The 22,104-nt window shown below is 38.0% G+C and overlaps 1 protein-coding gene across 1 annotated transcript; it reads right to left on the bottom strand.

Moving 5' to 3' along the window:
• Positions 1-1,195: 1,195 nt before the first annotated feature.
• Positions 1,196-15,461, bottom strand: TNFAIP8 (TNF alpha induced protein 8). The gene is made up of 2 exons (XM_039361265.1): positions 15,313-15,461; positions 1,196-2,961 (listed from the first exon to the last, which is right to left on the bottom strand). Exons 1-2 carry the CDS (start codon positions 15,341-15,343, stop codon positions 2,396-2,398), a joined length of 597 nt encoding a protein of 198 aa, XP_039217199.1. The 5' UTR covers positions 15,344-15,461; the 3' UTR covers positions 1,196-2,395.
• Between the last annotated feature and the right edge of the window lie 6,643 nt (positions 15,462-22,104).

Here is a 22,104-nt window from a genome sequence, read left to right on the forward strand (position 1 = left end):
GAATGATGATGTATATTAAGTCCTGGCATTCTTTAAGTTAGCCTATCTGTGGTAACTTGGTTGACATGCTGCTGTTTCATCCAGTTAAAGGTTACAGACATTAAAGTTTTAGTAGCATATAGATTATTATCATAATAATATATACATTATTATTACTAGGTTAGATTTTGCTTAAATACCCAATTATATTTGTGAGATAAAATGCATAAACCACAAAAAAAAACTGACCCATAGACTCCTGCATTTTGAGGGAAAATAACCCAGTTCTTTTTTTATTAAAAAGAGAGAGAAATGTGGAACTTGCTTTGAAAAGGATAAAAAAAGAAAACTGCCTATCCCAGACACACATAGTGCTGCTCTATCCATTTCAGTCCTTGGTCCATCTAAAATGTTATTCATTAAACATTGATCTTAAAGTATTACATTCTCCTACATTCACGTCAGTAACATTTCAATTTCTAGAATATCTTTGCTTGGACATTTCTTTGTTTGGAACTATACCCATCTCAGTTCAATGTAACAGATTGTTATCTAACAAAACTAAAAGCACATAACTTGTACAGAGACAGAAGAGGAGGAGGGGAAATGTCATAGCAGAAGGGGAATACTCTACAGTAATCAATATAAAAATGCAAAGCCAATTTAAAATTTGATCTGGATGTTATTAAATTGCCGATGTCTGCAATGACAGAGAAAATCATGCATAAAACTTAAGAGTGCAAATGTTCTTCAGTTTACTCAGAAAATGTAAAAAAAAATCTGACAAAGAAAAAGTAATATTTTTCAACCACTTGCTTGAAGTGTAAAGCATTACATGTTCAGCATTTTTTCAACAGTACAAAGATTAAACACATTTATAAGCTGCTGCAATATATTTTCCAATATTTGCTATATATTTAATCTACATTACACATACATTGGTTTCTGAATAAAACAAAATTTCACAAATATTACAAATTTGGTTCACAGACTCATAGCTTCCACGTCCAGCTTGCTACCCATATCTTTTTCTAAGGATCATTACATTCTCTAAACTTATTCTAGAAACGTACATACAGGGTAATCCTCAACTTACAATTATTTGTTTAGCAACCGTTGGAAATTACAATAGCATTGAAAAAAGTGACTTACAACCAGTCTTCACACTTATCAACCATCGCAGCATCCCTATGGTTAGGTGATCTAAATTCAGGCACTTGGCAACCAGCATGTATTTACAATAGTTGCAATGTCCTGGGTTCATGTGATTGTCATGTGACGTTCCCAGCCAGATTTGCTTAATAACTATAGTAGAAATGTTCACAAAATTGGGCATGACTCACTCTACAACTGTCTTGCTTTGGAAATGGAAGTTGTGGTCCCAACTGGGGTCATAAGTTAAGGACCACCTGTACATGTGGACGACACACTGGAATATCCAGTTTCATCTTTCTTGAACAATTTCATCTGAAAGCATATTTTTCTACAAAATATAATCAGAAACAATTATACTTTTAACTATATATGACATAGTGGTAGTAAACATGCTTAGAACGTGGAGGATGTCTGTAAATTTTCAGTGATTGTCAAATATATACACATTGATAAATAATACAAAATTAGTCCAGAACAGATAAAGAAATCAAACCATAAAGATGATTAAAGAAAGGTTCACATAAAAGAAGCCCAGTGTTATTGCCCTGGAAGTATAGGTTTAGTTCAGGGTTTCTCAGAAGCACGTTATGTGAAATGCAGTCCCTTCTACTGGGAAGCTGATTGCAAGAATAGCTAGAGGACGCAACTTAAAGACTCTGTTATAATATGGGATAGTACCAGTGATGGAGATAGCAGTTCACACCACTTAAATTATTTTCTAGTGGAAGCCCTGAACATTTTAAAAAATAAAGCTCTAGACCTCAAACAGCCACTTAACTGTTTCAATAGTATAATTATGACAATGTAATTTAAACTTTTATACATAGTGCAGACAGTTTTAAATGAATTTTAAAAAGGGTTTGTTAAATCTGTGCAGTCTTAACTTTATTCAACATAGGTAGCACAGCTTCTCTGCAGATGCAAAGACACAAATAGCAGATTATTAAAATTCTTACACTTTTAGAATGTGACATCTTATTATCCCTGCCTATTTTATGAAGTCCTATTTATTTTGAGTAGTCCTTGAGTAGTTTTATGGCTTTATAAATCCGTATTTTAAAGCATGGTATTATAAAAAAAATTGAAACGGCAAAAAAGGTAATTCCAAATAAATAAATCAATCTGCTGAAGAATTTTCAATTGATATTAAATTCTTCTTTGCCACCAACACTATCTAGCCCTTCTTCATTCTTTCATTGGCTCCCTAAGACCATCAACAATAGTTAGCCTTTGATTATATGAACAATTGATAATGATACAACTAAATATTGCCTTCATCTAGCATTTTGTTGACACCATCACAAAGCCTCTGGAGATGAGTCTTGTAAGATCCAAATGGATTATATAGGACAGCCAAAAATTCACAGTCCGAGAAATGATCAAACACATGATTGACACGTCCATGAGATTTTGCAGTGAGATGACGATGAATTATTTGATGAAGTAGATCTCTACAATCATTCAACAGTTTTGATAAAAAATTCCTGTCAAAAGTATAGTCCACTTGATAGAAGCTGACCACAGTTTTAGCCAACTGGTGAACCTTCTTTTTGAACTTCTCCATAAGTACAGTCTCTTCCTGATTAAACTGGTTATTCCGATAGAGGACTGCTAATTTGATAACAGTCTTAATAAGATTTTTAATTATCTTCTCAGCTTCCTTCTTATTTTGTATGTATTCTTTTGTCACTCGGTAGAGTTCATCCAACACATCACTGCTGGTGTCATCTATCAGAGCAGTTGCTATTGATTTGGAGGCCATTTTGCATAGAATTTTCTTTTGGGCCTGAATGGCCAAACTTTTGGAATTAAAGACATCTGTTGCCACTAGAAGAAAGCAAACAAATACAAATCAGAAATTTCAGTCATTTTCATGTGAGTTACAGTCGAAGCACTTTAAAACTACAAGGAAGAATAAAAGTACAATAACTATTTTAAAATATTTTTATAATGTTCATATATTTCCTGTGCAAACAAAAAGACAGTTTGATTCCACCCGATACAACTGCTAAAATATATTAATTACAAGGAACTATAGGAATATAAGTATTACTTTGTTTATTACACATGTAAACAAAGATTATTACATGAATATAAATGAACAAAGCTCTAGATACCTGTTTTGCAGATATTGAGATGCATTAGACCTAATACTATCATCTAAAGCATTGGTTCTCAACCTGTGGGTCCGGACCTCATTTGGGGTCGAACGACCATTTCACGGGAGTCGCCAAACAACGCAGTCCGCCATTTTTTTCCCCTTAGCTGTGCTACTCCCTTTTATTCTATTGGCCTTTGAAAGCCAATAGAATAGACTCTCTTGAATAGAGTCTAATTCTATTGGCTTTCAAAAGCCAATAGGAATTGTCCAGGCTGTCTCTGCCCTGCTGAGCCCGCCAAAAATCCCATTCTGCAAACAGTGCTGCACCAGTTGAGTAGTCCTCGACTTACGACCAGTTGAGTAGTCCTCGACTTACGACCGGTTGGGGGGGTTACAGCATTAAAAAGGTTGAGAACCACTGATCTAAAGAAGTAATGGCGAACCTTTTAGAGACTGAGTCCCCAAACTGCAACCCAAAACCCATTTATGCATCGTCGAGTGCCAGGTGAGTGTGGCCCATTGGCTGGGTGTGGCAATTGGGTGACCGTCACTGCAGTGGTAACAGCAGACTGGGTGGGACTAAAAAGTTCAAGCAATCAATTCCAACTTTGCAAGACCTTTTTTTTTCCCGTGAGAAGTTGAAATTGATTGATTCTTTTTTTTTTTTTTTTGCACATGGTGGTGGAGGCCTAAAGCGAAAAGGTTTTATAAAAACCAGCTGAAGGCCTAGGATTGGGGTGACAGTGCACGTGCCCACAGAGAGGGCTCTGAGTGCCGCCTCTGGCACCACCACTGATCTAAAGCTACATTTGAAAGACTCTTACAGATCAAATCCTGGAACTTGGAATATGTATAAGAAGTCTTAATACTACTCATCACAAAACTATGCTATTAAGCAGTCTAAACAATTTATTTTAATGCTCAATGATTTCACCAAGTTTATAATAGAATACTGTAGCCAGATTTTCACAAAAGTGTTTACTCAGATACCAAAGAAAATGTTGCAATCTATTATAAATACCGTATTTTCCGGCATATAAGACGACTCGGCGTATGACCCCCGACTTCGGAGAAGATTTGCATGGTTAGAAAGTCGTCTTATACGCCAGAAAATATGGTATTTTCTGGCGTATAAGATGACTCGGTGTATAAGACGACCCCCGACTTTGGAGAAGATTTGCATGGTTTAGAAAAAAAATAGACATATATTCATATGATCTAAATCAGGGATCCCCAACCACTGGGCCACAGACTGGTACTAATCCATGGCCTGTTAGGAACTGGGCTGCATAGGTGGAGGTTGAGTGGCAGGCAAATGAAACTGTGCATGTGTGGGATCATCCTCCTTCTCCTTCCCCCCCTCCAAGGTCCATCGAAAAATTGTTGTCTACAAAACCAGTCCCTAGTGCCAAAAAGATTGGAGACAATCTGCCCTAAATCCCACAGGTTTTCAAAGATAGCTAGTTCCTATAAAGAGTATTAGTTTTATGATAAATCAAAAGATTTACAGGCATTTATAATCCAATTTAATCCAAATATTTGATCCAAATGTTTAAAATGAGTTATTCTAAAATATCTGACATTTTTCAAAAAGCAATTCTCGCCAATTAAGTGACTGCTTTTTCTTCACATACTATGTACACATGTATAACTGACTTAAGGTACCTCTGTGCTTTTCACTATTTTGATTCCCCCCCCCACTATAATAAAATTCTTATAAAATTGCCTTCAAATGATTGGGATTCTAGTTGGTACACAAATCAGGAAATCTACTTTGGGTGGCAACAGTTACATATTACTCTCCCTTACACTTTATGCCTGAGTATTTCAGTGAAGCTCAGTATTACAGTACATTTCAGTTGGTCTTTCTAAATCTCTGCTGCATGTTGATTTAACATTTTCACTTCCTTGAAATAAACAGCCAAAGGAAGTACCTCTATTGAATAAAGCACTGAAATTTAAAGCAACAATTGAAAAAAAGACAGAACATTACTTTAACAGCTTGGCAAGACACATCAGATTTAACCAATTCTTTCTATAAGTTATCTTGAATCAATCACTCAATAAAATCTTGTTGTTTCCTTATTTGTTTTTATTCCTCCATTTGTGTTTTAATGTATATTTCACTGTAATTTTGTATTTATGAATGGCACATTAGATAGAGGTGCAAACTAATATATTAAAAATGTTAATACAATGCCTAATTAAATGGTCAAATCAATCAGTATGCTTTTTCTTCTGGACAGCCATTAATCATCCCAAAGCTTTATGTTTGTACTTCCTATATTATACAGTGTCTAGTATAGCAAATATTTAGAGGTTTGATGGTAAACACTTATAACAACAGCTCTACAAACCAGAATCAGGTATTAAATTAAACTGAAAGCCAAAGACTGAACACATCAAGTTTAACACTTCAATTTTTCTGAAAAGCCTCAGGGATTTGAATATCCAGCAGGTCCTTGCAGTAGGCAATGATTGTTGCCATGCTTGTGTTAATGCACATTAGGATTTATTGTTCTTAATTTTGAGATGCAGTTGCATTTTTATTTTGTTTTTATATTATTTGCAAGCCATTTAAAGGCTGTTTGGAATTGCAGTCAAACAAATAATTTTTAAAAAGTTTAAATGCCACAAGCAGTTAAAAAAAAGTGTTAACAAAAGATTAGTGGTTTTGTTACACAATTTTACTGGCATGATCTTAGAGCCGTAAAAGATGTAACCCACAAGCCACAATTGCCTAAATCCACACAGAGAGTGACTATACTGTGAGTAGCTACCCTTTTTTATGTTTCTTCCTTTTTGCTACTCCATATTCCTCCTCCTCAAACCATATATATCTATACTTCTCTTTCAGCACTATATGTTTATGATGAAGCATTCCAAGAAATGCATACTACAGCAATCAAGTTTGTCTTTCAAATAATGATTTTCTTTTTTTACCACGACAGCCTAAAATGTCATAATCTTTTCAGGTCAGGCAGCAGCTCTACAATTACTTCATAGATAAAGGCTACTAATATAAAACAAGCAGCATGAATTTAAGATTGTTTTATAAGAATAAGTATTTGACATGTCACTTATCTTGAGAAGTTTCAACCTCTCAAGATAATTCATCTGGATTAAGCCTGCTGCTTGTAAATCAGTCTCCCCCCCCAAAAAAAAAAATCAAATATCCCACAAATGTTCATAGTTTCATAAGAATAGGAACACTGTAGTTAATTGAAGCATCTTGGTACCCTGAAGAACTAATTCATTCTTATTTCACCTAACTGCTTCCATGGACAATAATTTACCACAAGAAATTCAGCAAACAACTGTTGAGAAGGTTAAGCTAAATATTTTATCCAGCTGCTAGCAGATTTATTGAGTGGGAGTTTCAGACTTTCCCTACGACTTACTGTTTCTCAATACAGATATTGCTTCAGAATACATATGGGAAAAAATGAGAATACTACATAAGCAGAACATTATGGAAATAAATCTTTATTCAGGAAAAGGAGGGAGAACAGGAAGGAGAATACAGAGAAAAATCAAGACTTGCTGTTTGATTCTTTTCTTCTGGCAACTCTGTTGAAGTCTGCCCTTTACTTCTCCACTTGAAAACCAAAGGAGATTGCGAAAGAAAATTGTGACAGAGTACAGAGTAAAACTAACTGGACACAAGAAGAACTAAAGAAGGAAGTTCTATTACAGAACCTGCTCATTATTTTTTTTTAAAAAAGACCATTTTCTAAGTATCACCAAAAGTCAAACAGCATCCACAATGAACTAAAGTAGTATCAACAGATTTGGGGGAACCCACAATGCTATTACCAAATAATACTATTGGAAAATTATGATGCTAAGGGCACATATAACTTAAAACAGTTCAAGGGTTCAGAGAAAATTTTAAAAAAAACAAGGAAGGTAAATAGAATATGTTGAAAGAGGGCATAGCTCTTTGACCACATAGAACACTTTTTCAAATTATTTTTGAACCTACTTGTCAGAAGTCTAATGGGTCAAAGATGTATCATATTCTTAAATATGTAGCTGCTATAGCAGATGTTATATAAATTTACTTCACAAGTACCTTTTCTGAACATATACAACACATGAACAAATAATGCAATTCTTAATTGTAGGATATACAGCTTGTTATATGACATAAGGTGTTCTAGAAAAATTAATAGTCTTATATAGCCTGGTCCTAATGGTAACAAGTCAGTTGCAGTTTATTATTAAGGTGAATATTTATGGCCTACTGAGGAAGAACTTCTTATATCTGGATATCTGGATATCTAGTTTATATACAATTTCATTTTTACCACTTGGCTGTTTCTTTGTAAGTTTTTACAACATTACAATTATTGCTGCTGACAATAAATCACAAGGTAGTAGCTATACATGTTTTTGTTTATCTGAAACAAACTAGTTCTGCTAATTGAAGGGAGACACAGACTATTAATAAAGTGAATACATTAGAAAACATTAGTTATGATTAGTTTCCAGTCTAGTAGCAAGGCGGGCAGTGTTAATAGAATTACGTATTTATAGTATGAATACATCTTTTAAAACACATATACAGGTAGTCCTTAACTTATGACCACAATTGAGCCCAAAATCTATGTTGCTAAACACTTAATTTGTTAAGTGAATTTTGTCCCATTTTATGACCTTTCTAGCCAGTTAAGTGAATCACTGCAGTTGTTAAGTTAGTAACATAGTTGTTAAGTGAATCTGGCTTCCCCATTGATTCTGCTTGTCAGACAGTCAGAAAAGGCGATCACATGACCCCCAGACACTGCAACTGTCATAAATATGAATCAGTTGCCAGGCGTCTGAATTTTGAACACGTGACCATGGGGATGCTGCAAGGGTTATAAGTGTGAAAAACAGTCATAAGCCACTTTTTTTCAGTACCACTGTAACTTCGAACAGTCACTAAATGAACTGTTGTAAGTCAAGAACTATCTCTGTATCGTCCTTTATCTGCAGATGTTAATGTCTCACAGTACTTCTGTGTCACATACAAGACGGAAGAGTTCTTATCTGCTATTCTGGTTGAAACAAGTGTAGTATAAATGTCATGAACTTATTTATTTTTCATTGCTACTGCATAAGGAATCTGAACAGTTATTCAAAACAGTGGTGAAACTATTTCCTTCCTGTTTACCTTTTAAAAGTTCTTTTAAATCGTGATCTGTAAATACATTATATTTTTAATCTTTCTGAGGGACGGGGCATTGTCTTACCCAAGGTCCTACAGGCTCTCACTTCTCCTCCCTTTGAGCCCATCAGAACCTGTTCCCTGAGGTTCTTGACGCTTACGGTGGCCTTCCTAGTGGCTGTCACATCAGCTAGGTGCATCTCTGAACTGGCAGCCTTGTCTATCAGAGATGACTTATTCATCTTTCATGTCGAGAGGTTGGTCCTGCGGTTGGATCCCTCTTTCATTCCCAAGGTCAATTCCTTGTTTCACAGGGCGCAGGAAGTTGTGCTGCCAGATTTTTTCCCTCAGCCATCTCACGACTTGGAACGTAAATGGCACATCCTGGACTTCCACAGAACCTTACGTCACTACATTAAGCAAACTGCTCCTTTTTGCAAGTCTGAGGCACTCTTCGTGTTATTCCAGCCCTCGTCAATGGGCCAGAGGGTGTCTGCCTCTGGCAGATGGATTAGGGCATGTATAGCAGAGGTGTATCAGACACACTCCTTGCCAGTTCCTAGTCGGATCACTGCGCATTCAACTCGCAGTGCGGCGACCTCAACGGCGTGGGCGACGCGTCGATCGAGGAAATTTGTAGGGCAGCGATGTGGTCGTTGCCTTCACCTTTTGTGAGGCATTATAAACTAGACTGATTCGCCTCGGCAGATGCCTCGTTTGGTGGGAGAGTTCTCCAGAGAGTAATATCAGATAGTGGGACACACGTCCAGACTGCTTCCCATCCACAGGGACAGTGAGGCTTTGGTATAACCCATCTATTGTGGATTCTCTATAGATCATGCTGGAGAAGGGGCGTTGTCTTACCTGAACGCCTTTTCTCAGCATGAAAATGGAGAATCCACTCCCCCCCCGTTTAGGCCTGTCAGATCCTGTGTCAGGGTTTTTTTGAGCCACCACACTGTAAGGTCATCAATGGCTATGCCTTCGTCGAGACTGGGTCTCCTGGCCCAGGGGAAGAGGAGTGGCAAAGGGTTGATTGACTTGGTCTCTGGGTAGGAAGACAAGGACCAACCCATCTATTGTGGATTCTCCATCGGTCATGTTGGAGAAGGACCATATTGGTTGCTCTGTGTGTGTGTGTGTGTGTGTGTGTGTGTCTGTGTGTCTGTGTGTGTGTGTTCGTAGAACTAATAGAAAAATAAGGAAAAGGTCATAAAGTGAACAGTAATGATTTGAATAAATTAAACTAGTAATTAGAATTGATTTTGCAAGTCCCAATTACATTCAATAATAACTGCACTTTCTCAAATTTCTGATATCAAGCAAACAGAATTCTGAACAATATTAACACACACATACATATTTCATTTATGTATTTGAAAAGAATATAAGCTCAAACATAATGACTACTCCAAAATCACCAAACCTCTACTGAATTAAGGCCCTGATTCCAATGCAACATTTTGACTACTACATCAACTGGCTCTCCTTAGACTCAGTAGATTTTCTCATCTTTTAAAACATATTGTTCTCATTATATTATATCCTGCTGTCTTCTCTAAGTGTTAAAAGTTAAGTAGACATGTGATAGTTCTAAGGCCAGAGGTGACAAATACAGAAAACCATAATATGGTAATCACTTAGCTTCAAGGCCAAGCACTAAGGATATATTAATGGAAAGAACAGTAGGAAAAGGTTAAGGGTTTGAGCTACCATAGCTATAAGAAGCACTGGCACATTCACACTAACGGAGACAAACAGCTTTTTTTGTAAGGGTTCACTCTTGTCTGTTTTTATTTAGCTGAATTGCACCTGAACTGTCAACCTGGAACTAAGGAGAAATTTCCTGACAGAACAATTAATCAGTGGGACAATCAGGGTTTCCTGCCTGAGCAGGGGTTGGACTAGAAGACCTCCAAGGTCCCTTCTAACATCATCATCATCATCATCATCATTATTATTATTACCCTGTATATAAATAATTATTCTAATACACCTTTCTGTAGGTTTGTGGCTTCCAATGAATCAATTGGACCATAAATCCTTTAAACATAACCATAACTATGCTATGCTAGATAAGTATAAGGATAGGTTCTTACAGGTCACAATAAATGAATTTGGTATCAGTCCAACACTAAAACAAGAGGCAGGGGAAAATGTTTCTTTCATTCAAAATAAGAGTAACTTTTAGTGCATTAAAGAAGGAAGAAAGAGATATAAGAATTTTAAGCATGATTTCATTATAGTCAATCCATAGTCAACTATGTACAAGTTTCATACTTTAAAGATCTCTCACATACCTCTCCTCTTTTGATTTCTCCCCCTTGGCACCAAAATTGCATATGAGTCAGTATGACTTTTCATCTCATACAGGTAGACATCATTTAGTGCAGGGATCTTCAAACTTGGCCTTTTTATGACTTGTGGACTTCAACTCCCAGAATTCCTCAGCCAGTCATAAAAGGGCCAAGTTTGAAGATCCCTGATTAGTGACTGGTCTCATTTAGCAACTGTTTCCAGTTACAACAGTGATGGAAAAGTAACTTTATGATTAATCCTCACATTTGTGACCTTTGCAGGGTTGTAAAGCAAAGGAATGCTAAAGTAAAATTGTAAGTACAGTCAGAGTTACATTTACAAACTGCTTTGCTTAACGATCGAGTTACTGTTTTCAACTGTGGTCACTAAAGAAGGACTTCCTATATATTGTTTCTCCAGCTGAATGTTGGAACAAAACAACTTTCAGCCTTGTTTTCCAAAAATATGAACTGGAACTTCATCTTCTTTTTTACTGCTAAGCAACAAGACATAGTAGTTTATTGTACAGGTTTGTTCTTGAAATGTTTCTTTATAATATACAGCCTCCAAGATCTATGTTTACAACATACAACCTTCAAGGACTATCAGATAAACATGTGACATAAAAATGATAACTTGTGATAAATATTTTATTGATACTGTAAAACTTTTACAAGTTGGGACTCAAGTATCCTGCAGAATAGTGTTTTCATACTGAATTATATCTAGTTTTATACTGTATATATACTTTAAATATACATTTGATATAAGAGATTATGAATATCATTTGCAATAGATTAAGTAGTCAATTAAGCCAATATCATAGTCACACTTCCATCATTTATATTTGCTTTACATTGCATTTGCTATAATCATCAAGCCTTATCATGTTACCTAAGAATTAACCTGTACAGGTGTGCTTAAAGTAGTTTTAGCCTATCTTGAAAATATGTAGGCAATGTTTATCAGGCCATAGGTCAAAAATAATTTGTATTTTATACACTAGAAATATGTGATGTAAACTCCCTCAAAACATAAGAAGGTTGTAGTGGAAAAAATAGCAAGCATAGAGTGTTTTTGCAGCAACAACAAAAAAGCAACCTAGGCCACTTTAATTTGAAGATGGTTTATGTAAAATTATCTGTTAATTGGCCAACACTAGTAGAAAAAACTGAAATACATTGATAAATTTACTAACATTGAGACCTGTTTGAGAAAAAGACTGGGACTGGAAAGAGATTTCTTTGTGCTGTCAGGTCGGTTCACTACAAGCCAAATTTCAAGCCCACTCTTGTGCTGGGCAGTTATGTGATGGCTGGACAGAATGTTTGGTGTATTTCAATGGCACTGAGAGGGCTCAGGAATAACAACTGTATCTAACCTTTGGATGGATGTGGAAGGAATCTCCTGATCTGCCGAGGTGTGTTTTTAGCATGGAAATGAGAGCAAGTGGCCTCCAGGGAACAAATGACTTCTTTTATCCTTCTTAAAACTGAGAAAATGCCTCCAAATTTCCATGCTAATTTCAGTTGATTGGGGGGGGGGGAGAAGAGGAAGCATTATACCCTTATATTACATAAAGGTTTTGAAATATATCAACTCTATAACTGATATAGAAAGATGAAGAAGATACAATTCCGGGGAAGCTCAGACAATTGGATAGTTTTAGAGAGAAATGAAATCACCACGTCAGAATAATTATAAAGACTGATACTACAACTCTATGTACGTTTCTCAGACTTACATCCCACTTGGTACTTTGGCAAGATAGCTTGTGACCAATGCTTTCCACAATCGGGGCATAATGGAGGACAGTTCAAACATAATCATTCTTCAAATTGACCATCCATCAATAACTGTTGTTGCTTTATCACAGAATGTAGGATATCTAACACATTTCTTGCTGCTGGAATCATAAGCTAAAGTAGGGCTGGCCTGGCAGGCCAGATTAGGCCCATGAACTGAAGGCTACAAATCCCTGATATATAGTTAGAAAGCATGTTTCAATTTTTCATTCTGTTACTATTTCAGCTATTCCAAATGGAAGGAAGTAGCTGAGATAGTTATAGGTCACGGGTGTCAATTTCGCGATGTGTCATGACTTTTTTTGCATTACCAGAGCTGGGGTTGGCGCGGCCTCCGTATGATGAAACCGGCCCACGGGCAGGCAGTTTGACACCTCTGTTATAGGCCTTCATTTTGAACAGCCCCAAATATGTTGTAAGGTTAGTGTTTTGCACAAAGGAGAAGTGCAACCAAAGAAAGGGAAATATTTGTTCAAAATGAAACAAATATCCTGATTAGGATATTTTCCATCTCTAAAAGACAAGAATTTGTGCTACAGTACATTATATGATATTTCACTTAGGCTGTACATTTGATCAATACAAAGGTTCTATTATTTCATAAACTAAAATGCAATGGAAACTATGATTAAAACACATCTCTGGCAATGCACTGTGGTTATACCCACTGCTGTTTTTACTCATTAAAAGTTTAATATCTGAGTACTGTATTATTCTTCTGGAACGTATACAAAAATGTATAAAATGTAACTTGACGATATTTACAGTTTTATCACTTTGGAAGAAAGTTAATATATATATATATATTGATGCTAATCTTTGTTAAATTCGATACTTTCAGTTTATTAAAGTCCTCATCCCATATATTTCATGAGTTCTCCAGTAACTTATGAAACAATTAAAATAAAAAAAAACACAGATGCATGTAACAATCATATAGCTGAAATAGAATTAAGAACAGCAGCAACCATTAACTAAACATTATCTAATGTTTAGGCAAAAAAATAAAAATACCAAGTAATGGGTAATGGAAGATTGAGTCACCTTACAAATATACTTATACCAACCTTCCATTGTTACTACCTGCTCAAGACAGTAATCCTAAAGAGATTTACCTAGAAATAACTTTTCCTTAACCTAGTGAAATTTAACGACAAATAAAATGCATTGCATGCTTTGTAATGGAAGGAGAATCATTCAAAAGATATTCATGAGGAACACACAGAATATTGCCATCAGACACATACAGTATATATCCAAAACTTTTTGTGGTGTAAAACGTGGTTACACTTATTTCCCATCAAGTCAGTCTTAGTGACCACATAGATTTTCTCCATGAGGTGTAAAACCATACAGCAACTCAACTGGGAAATACCCTAGAAATTAATTTAGAGCTGAACTATAATTTCAGACTCACCTTCTTTATTAAAATATCACAATCTAATGTTTCATATTTTTAAAAACAAAATATAACAAAATATAACAGGAATTTAATTTTCATTGGTGCCAAAGTTATTACTAGTTTTTCTTCATTATCTACCCTGTTAATTTCAGCTGTTTTTCAAAAACATAAACAATGAGTTGTTTCTTAAAGGTAATGAAAGGACTATAATTCTGAATACAGATAGCTATGCTCATTTAATCAACTGAATTTGCAGGTAAAGTTAAGATTACTTTTAAATTTTCTTCCTACTCCTTGTCTTGTCTTGTCATGACATGCATGCTGCTTACTCATCTGTACACAAAAGAAGTTAAATGAGCATGTTGTCAAAGATTCTAAAGCAGTTACAGGAAAAGACTTTAGCATAGTTATCTGGATTTAGATTCAGTTATTCCATTCCCTGAAGAGAAAGCACTAGCATATGGGAGCATTTGAATAAATTCGTTCCACCAGTTACACTAAATTTAGTAACTTTTGCTCAGCCAAATGCCTTGAATCAGAAACAAACACATTTTTAATTCACATTATATATATGTGGAAAATGTTACTATTGGTGAGATTGTCAGAAGAAAGCAGCTCTCTGCAATATTTTGAAGTTCCCTAGCTCACTATCAAACTGATGATCTGATTAGTGTGGTTTATACCAGCAGTTTATCTGGCTTCTTAGCAAATCAAGAAATTTGAGCTGTTTAAAATATGCCCACATTCTCAGAGGTACCGTATTTACCTTCTTTTTGGACTTAAGTAGGCTATTGCATTAAATTTTCAGGGGGGGGGGGAGAAATTGTCTTCTCTCACCAGTCATTTCCCAACCCAACCCACATTTACGCTGGTAAATATTCAGTTTTTTTGGAACGTTTCCAGATCATCCACATGCTCATCATACCATGGAAAGAAAGGAAGGATATTTCCCTTTTGACAAACTTTGCCACAGACATACTGTTGTTCAATTCAACATGCATCAACCAGTAAAACTGTTTCTCCAAAGCTCCTTAAAATAACGATTTTTCAGTTCTCTGAATTGCACAACTTCCCTTTACAGAAGTTGGACGGTGTTAAACCAACGTATATTTTCCGTTTTCAAGCCATTGTTGCCTGTGAGTACATAGCACACACAGCTTCTAATATACACTTTGTGTATGCTTGTCATTCCACAAAGAACAAAAGAACATTCTTGGTGTCAAGGGCTTAGTTGCTGCATTTTCAGTGAAATTAAAGATAGTTCTCTTCAGATTCCTTTGCTTTCTCTCCCCTCCCTTAAAAACAGTTCAGTATTACAGCAAATACAAACCTCTATTCATCATCTGCTGCCAGAAGCAGCTTTGGAAAGCAACATTTAAAAACAAACCTCCTTGGGAGAAAAAAAAAATGAAAAGCATACCTTCTTTGGAATCATCTGCTTCGGAACCCATGATATCAACCTAAATCTTTGAAGATTTAGATGACGTGCCTGCTTGAGAAGCAGTAAAATGAACTTCTCAAAAGAAGAAAAGGGGGCTGGAACTAAGAGAGGAAAAGTTTTGTAAAACCAACCAATGAGAGCTCAGCGGTGCTCCGAGGTCCCGCCTCTTGGTGAATGCATCTGAGAACCGTCTGAAAAAGAGCACCTTCAGACACCCCTTTTATTTGCCAGAAATGGCTGCCTGTTCAGCTCAGTATGTAGATATGTGTGTGATAGAATGTGAAACCTCTGCAATCCAAGCAGCAGAAAAAACAGCATCCAGTTTTTAAGTATTGTTTTACAGACTGACAAGCAGTGCGAGTCCATAAACCACAAACAATAGAAATTGGACTTGTTTCTTCCATCTTTGCTGTAAAAATCAGCCCACATTTAAAAAAAAAAACAACCCATAATTTTTGCCAGGATTTTAGTGCAAAAAAGAGGGTTTTTAAAAATCTCACTCAATCGCTCAAGGGGGCGATTCGTTCAAAAAGGTTAAGAACCACTGCTCTAAAGTATATTTTGTTCTTCAAATCTGCAAAATTGAGTACTGTAGTCTTAATTTTGGCTTAATGCAACACGCAAACCCACCGAACATAGTCATTTTAAATTGTTCGACAAATCATGCTTTCAAAAAGTTTTGAGTGACTGCACTTACTTCAACACTTACTTTTTTCCTCATGTATGGAACATTATTTAGCAGGTTGTTTCATATACCCGAGTGTTTGTCCTGTCATGTGAAGCATGGGTGTTTCTCTGTGCATAATATCAACCAACTGCTTTACTAGTGACACATTTAATGCATTTTCTTCATAGGTTCTCAATATTTATTACTAGGCTTTTGTGAAGATTTACAAATGAGAATCTGAGGCTAAAATTGAGCCTGGAATAGTTTCTATATAGCCAAGATATAACTGACAAATAAGTCTAACTCAACAACTTAATACTAATGGCTTTTTATGCAACAATATACTGTGACAAACAAGTGACTATTATGGCTGCAAGGACTGCTGCAGCCTTAAGGACTTCTCAGTTTTGACAATGATAGTAATAGCTATTGAATATTATATTTGCCTTATGTGGAGACTCTGCAAACTGTGTGAGCTGGCATTAAAAGAAATGGCCATTATATAATTTTTGAAAAGTTTTTCTGTTGACTCGATTCAAACAGCTTCCAACTATTTAACAATCTTTTGGGCAAGAGATTATTGGAAAATGGTATCAGTAGTTGGATGACATATATTTGCTTGTGATCTTTTAAGACAAGCTGCTTTGGAAAGTGATGTTGTTTGTTGCCATGTTTATGCGAAGATTGTATCAGTGATTCTGGAATTCTACTTGCTCCTCATTTTCTTGATATTATAACTAGTTTCATGACCTTCCTGTATTATCAGTGGGGTGTATGGGGTAGTCAGGGAGGGGTAGTACCTCTGGTGTAGGGCATGTCATGCCTCTTTAGGGCAGCTCGTACACCTTTGGTCCCACCTGACACTCAGCTCTCACCTGTGGCTCCTAGCAGCTGTAACATGTGCAGCGGCCACACCCCGGGCAACAGCTTCGATAGTCTGGCTAAACCAGGTTGAGAGTAGCCGTTGTGTCTTTGACACTCGGTGAGTAAGGGATTTGTCTATCCCGAGCATGTGAAGACAGACTCTGGCGGATTGAGCGGATGAGATCTATTAAGATAGAACCAACGGTCATAAAGGCAATTTCTGCAAGCGATGTGGTATGCTGAAAGCATGGCAAGACACGAAAGATGCCCTGGTCAACCACTGCGCCCAGTCCATCTCCAACTGTCTCGACTTTTGTCCTGCCATTGGAATAAGATAGAATCTGGGAAGAGAGAGTGAAGCTGACTATGCGCACCTCTCCCTCACTTAAATCCAATCCACGTGCAAGTCTTGACATCTTGACTTTCCCTAATTCTGACAAATCTTAAAGTCCTGTGGCAATAGGCGAGCGAAGAAGCAGCAGGTGTGGAATCACTGGGAGTTGTGGACGCGGACCTGCACACAGGCGGCTCAGATCTAATAGTCGCTTCTTGCTGATGAAGCAACAGCTCGATTCAGCGTCAATCTGAGCGACTGAGCAGCCCTCTTTAGGATCACACTGCTCACCTCCGTAGTATGAGGAAGGGGCTAGAAAATGTGCCCTAGACATTGTTGCTTCCTTCAAACCCTGTCCAGCCTACCGCAGTTGGAGGAGATCTCATTTCATGCGGTCGAAATACAAAATTTAAGATGAAACACAGGGTGTTACCACTTATTATTGGTACATGGAACATACGTATGCTTCAAGACAATCCATTAGCAGATCGCACAGAAAGAAGAACAGCTTTGGTAGCCAGAGAGCTTGCAAGATTGACATTGCAGCCCTGGGTGAAACTCGTCTAGCCAATGAAGGTCAGCTCACAGAAACAGGAGGCGGTAACACATTTTTTTGGTGTGGACGTAGCAGTGACCAACGTCGTGAGTCTGGAGTTGGCTTAGCGGTTAAGAACCATCTTGTTCACCAACTTGCCAGTCTTCCTAAGGGTGTGAATGATCAACTCATGACACTGCATCTCCCATTACTAAGTGGAAAGCAAGCTACATTGATCAGTGCCTACGCACACACAATGACAAATCCAGATGAAGTAAAGGACAAGTTTTATGAAGATCTTGATGCCCTACTTTCATCCGTGAAGCACACCGATAGGCTGATTTTACTTGGCGATTTCAACACGAGAGTGGGATCCGATCATTCCACCTGGGATGGCGTTATTGGTAAAAGTGGAATTGTCACGTGTAATAGCAATGGTCTGTTACTATTGAAGACATGTGCTGCTCATGACCTGGTTATTACTAATACCATCTTTCGCCTGCCTACTCATAAAAAGACGTCCTGGATGCACCCACGCTCAGGCACTGGCATCTCATTGATTATGTCATTGTGCGGAGGAAAGACATGCAAGATGTAAGAATAACTAAGGCTATGCCGAGTGCTGACTGCTGGACTGACTATAGACTCATCATTTCCAAGTTAAATATTCACATCAAGCCAAAGAATCGTCCACAGGGAAATAGAGTTGTGATGAAAAAGATCAACGTCAGTACACTGGAAAACCCCGACGTAGTAGCTTCATTAGTAAAAGATCTTGACAATCAACTCCTGGAGCTGCAAATACAGGAAAATGCTGAGAAGGACTGGGAATGTTTCTGGGACATCTTGCACTCTTCTGCACTTAAGGTTCTTGGACCTTCATATAGGAAGCAGCAGGACTGGTTTGATGAAAACGATGAAGAGATTAAGGCCTTGCTTGCTGAAAAACACCATCTCTACTGTGCTCATCAGAATGACTCATCGTCAATTGCAAAGAAAAATGCTTTTATAAACACTCGCAGGATTGTACAGAGCAAGCTCCGCAAGATGCAGGACTCCTGGTTGAGTGCCAAAGCAGATGAAATCCAGAAGTTTGCTGATAGAGGTGATGTCAAATGATTCTATGAAGCCCTTAGATCCCTGTATGGATCTCAGCCCTTAGGAAGCTCTCCTTTACTGGATTCAAGTGGTGCAACTCTTATCACTGAGAAGACCCTGATTTTACAGCATTGGGCTGAACATTTCCAGTTTGTGCTGAACTGCCCATCCACCATCAATAATGAGGCGACTGACAGGTAGATAACAACTATAGCCTGGATGCCCTACCATCAGAGGCTGAAACCTCACAGGCATCAGTCAGTGTTCCAGTGGTAAGGCGCCAGGATCTGACGCAATCCCAGCGGAAGTCTATAAGGCTGGTGGTGCTGTGCTTGTTGCAAAACTTACCCAGTTGTTCCGATCTTTCTGGAAACAAGGTTCCATTCCCCAGGAACTGAAAGACGCGTCCATCGTGCACCTCTACAAGAGGAAAGGAAATCGACAAGTCTGTGATAATTATAGAGCAGTGGTTCTCAACCTGTGGGTCGGGACCCCATTTGGGGTCGAACGACCATTTCACGGGGATCGCCACACAACGCAGTCCGCCATTTTTTCCCCCCTTTTCCTTAGCTGTGCTACTCCCTTTTATTCTATTGGCTTTTGAAAGCCAATAGAATAGATTTTCTTGAATAGAGTCTAATTCTATTGGCTTTCAAAAGCCAATAGGAATTGTCCAGGCTGTCTCTGCCCTGCTGAGCCCGCCAAAAGTCCCATTCTGCAAACGGTGCTTGACTTATGACTGGTTGAGTAGTCCTCGACTTACGACCGGTTGGGGGTCGCAGCATTAAAAAGGTTGAGAACCACTGTTATAGAGGAATATCACTTCTCCGTCACAGGCAAGATCTTTGCACGAGTGTTGCTAAATCGCCTGATTGGCCATCTGGAACAGGGTATACTACCTGAGACACAGTGTGGTTTCTGCAAAGAGCGTGGACGGTGGACATGATCTTTACAGCTCGACAGTTCCAGGAGAAATGTCAGGAGCAGAATCGTGAACTATACACCACCTTTGCGGATCTCACCAAGGCTTTCGACACAGTTAGTCGTGAAGGATTATGGCGCATTATGTCGAAGTTTGGGTGCCCTGACAGATTTATTCTGATGGTATGGCAGTTCCATGATGGCATGGCGGCTCATGTTCTGAGTAACGGTGGAGCCTCAGAGGTCTTCCCTGTCACTAACGGCGTTAAGCAAGGCTGCGTGCTGGCACCAACCCTGTTCAGCATGATGTTTTCAGCCATGCTGTCAGACGCCTTTCAGAACATCTCAGTGGGGGTTAATTTGAGGTACAGAACCGATGGGAAATTGTTCAACCTGCGAAGACTTCAGGCTGTCACCAAGGTAAAGGAGACTGTGCTACGAGATCTCCTCTTTGCTGATGACTGTGCTCTTAATGCAGGATCGGAGCAGGAAATACAAGCCAGCATGGACAAATTCGCAGCCGCTTGTGACAACTTTAGCCTCTTCATCAACACGAAGAAAACTGAAGTGATGTACCAGCCAGTTCCAAAAGACCAATATCAAGAGCCTCCCATCACAGTAAAGGGACAAAAGCTGCAAGCAGTGGACCAATTTACGTATCTTGGTAGTACCCTCTCCTGTGCAGTAACAATTGACAATGAGGTCAACTGTAGAATTGCCAAGGCAAGTTCTGCATTTGGCAGTTTGTGGACTAACGTGTGGGACCGTCGTGGAATAAGCCTTGCTACTAAGCTTAAAGTTTACCAGCCAGCAGTGCTAACTACCCTGATGTATGCTAGTGAGACCTGGACAGTGTATAGGAGGCACATTAGGCAACTGAACTACTTCCAAATGACTTGCCTTCGTAGAATTCTGAGGATCCGGTGGCAGGATAAGATACCAGACACAGATGTCCTCTCCAGAGCAGGCTTATCATCAATTTACACTCTGTTGATGAAAGCCCAGATGCGCTGGGCAGGCCATGTTGTAAGGATGCCAGATCATTGCATCCCTAAACAGTTCTTCTATGGTGAGCTGTCTCAAGGAAAACGATCGTACGGGTGACAAAAGAAGCGATACAAAGACACGCTGAAAGCCTCTCTCAAGTCCCTGGATATTAACACCATCTCTTGGGAACTTCTGGCGCATGATCGACCGACATGGTGCATCTTGGTGTACCAGGGTTGCCAGACATATGAACACAGAAGGACAATCTTGGTACAAGAGAAGCAAGCACTCCGCAAAGCCAGAGCTGTAAATGCTGAAGTAACAGTGTCTACATTTCTTTGTTCAGTATGTGATAGAACATTCAGTGCTAACATCAGTCTTATCAGCCACCTACGGACACATCGTTGATGGCCCATAATCTACAAGATGTCAAGGTCCTCATCGAAATCAATGGACGAACAACACAGTATTATCAGTGTGGTAATGGATACAGAGCCATTCAACTGAGATTTAATCTTAACAAGATGTAGTACTGTTTTTGTTAAATTTCCAGATAGTGAAAAAAGGACCTGCTCTGGATGGAGTTGCATTCCTCTTTGAAAGAATGCAAATGCGAGTAGATAAATAAGTACCATTTTGCTGGGGAGGTAACAGTGTTACTTATGCCTTGGTGTATAGTCATGCTGGCCACATGACTATGGAAATGGTTTTGGACAACGCTGGCTCCCTCAGCTAAGAAACAGAGGTGCACATGACTGGATAGGGGAAACCTTTACCTTCTTTAAAGAGTAGGTATGAAACTAAATGATATACACTAATCAAATTTAGCCATCGGAAGCTCAGATTTTATAAGAACTAGCTCCAGATGATTCACTAACTTCTTGAAAAAAAAATAACTTTGCTCGGTAATTCTTCATCTAGATTACTGTAATAAGCACTTTATGGGGTTACCTAAACTTCAGGTACTGCAGAATGTTAATGCTTGATTATGGAACAGTACTTAAGACTAGTGTCATACATATTATATATAATCTCCACAATCTGCTCAGACTGTTCCGAGTTCAAGGTTTTGTCAGCTTTTTAAAATATGTTAATTTAAAATTTAATTTAATCACTCTTGCCTCCTTCTAATTGTTTAACTTTTATATATATACTGTTTTATATTTTAACATTTTATTGCACACCAGCCACTTTGAAGGAGATGGTCAGTTCAGAAATGTGAATGAATGAATGAATTTACAGAATTATTTACTGCTGAATCCATTTTATTAAATTTTGCCTAGGACCATTTTTGCTTTACAAGCCTGTTTTTTTTTCCAACTTCCACTTCTGAAATGCAAGAGATGGACAGTTAGAGACCCAACT

Source organism: Crotalus tigris, unplaced genomic scaffold, assembly GCF_016545835.1.
Source record: "Crotalus tigris isolate CLP2741 ecotype Arizona unplaced genomic scaffold, ASM1654583v1 scf7180000019228.606590, whole genome shotgun sequence".
Lineage (NCBI taxonomy): Eukaryota > Metazoa > Chordata > Lepidosauria > Squamata > Viperidae > Crotalus > Crotalus tigris.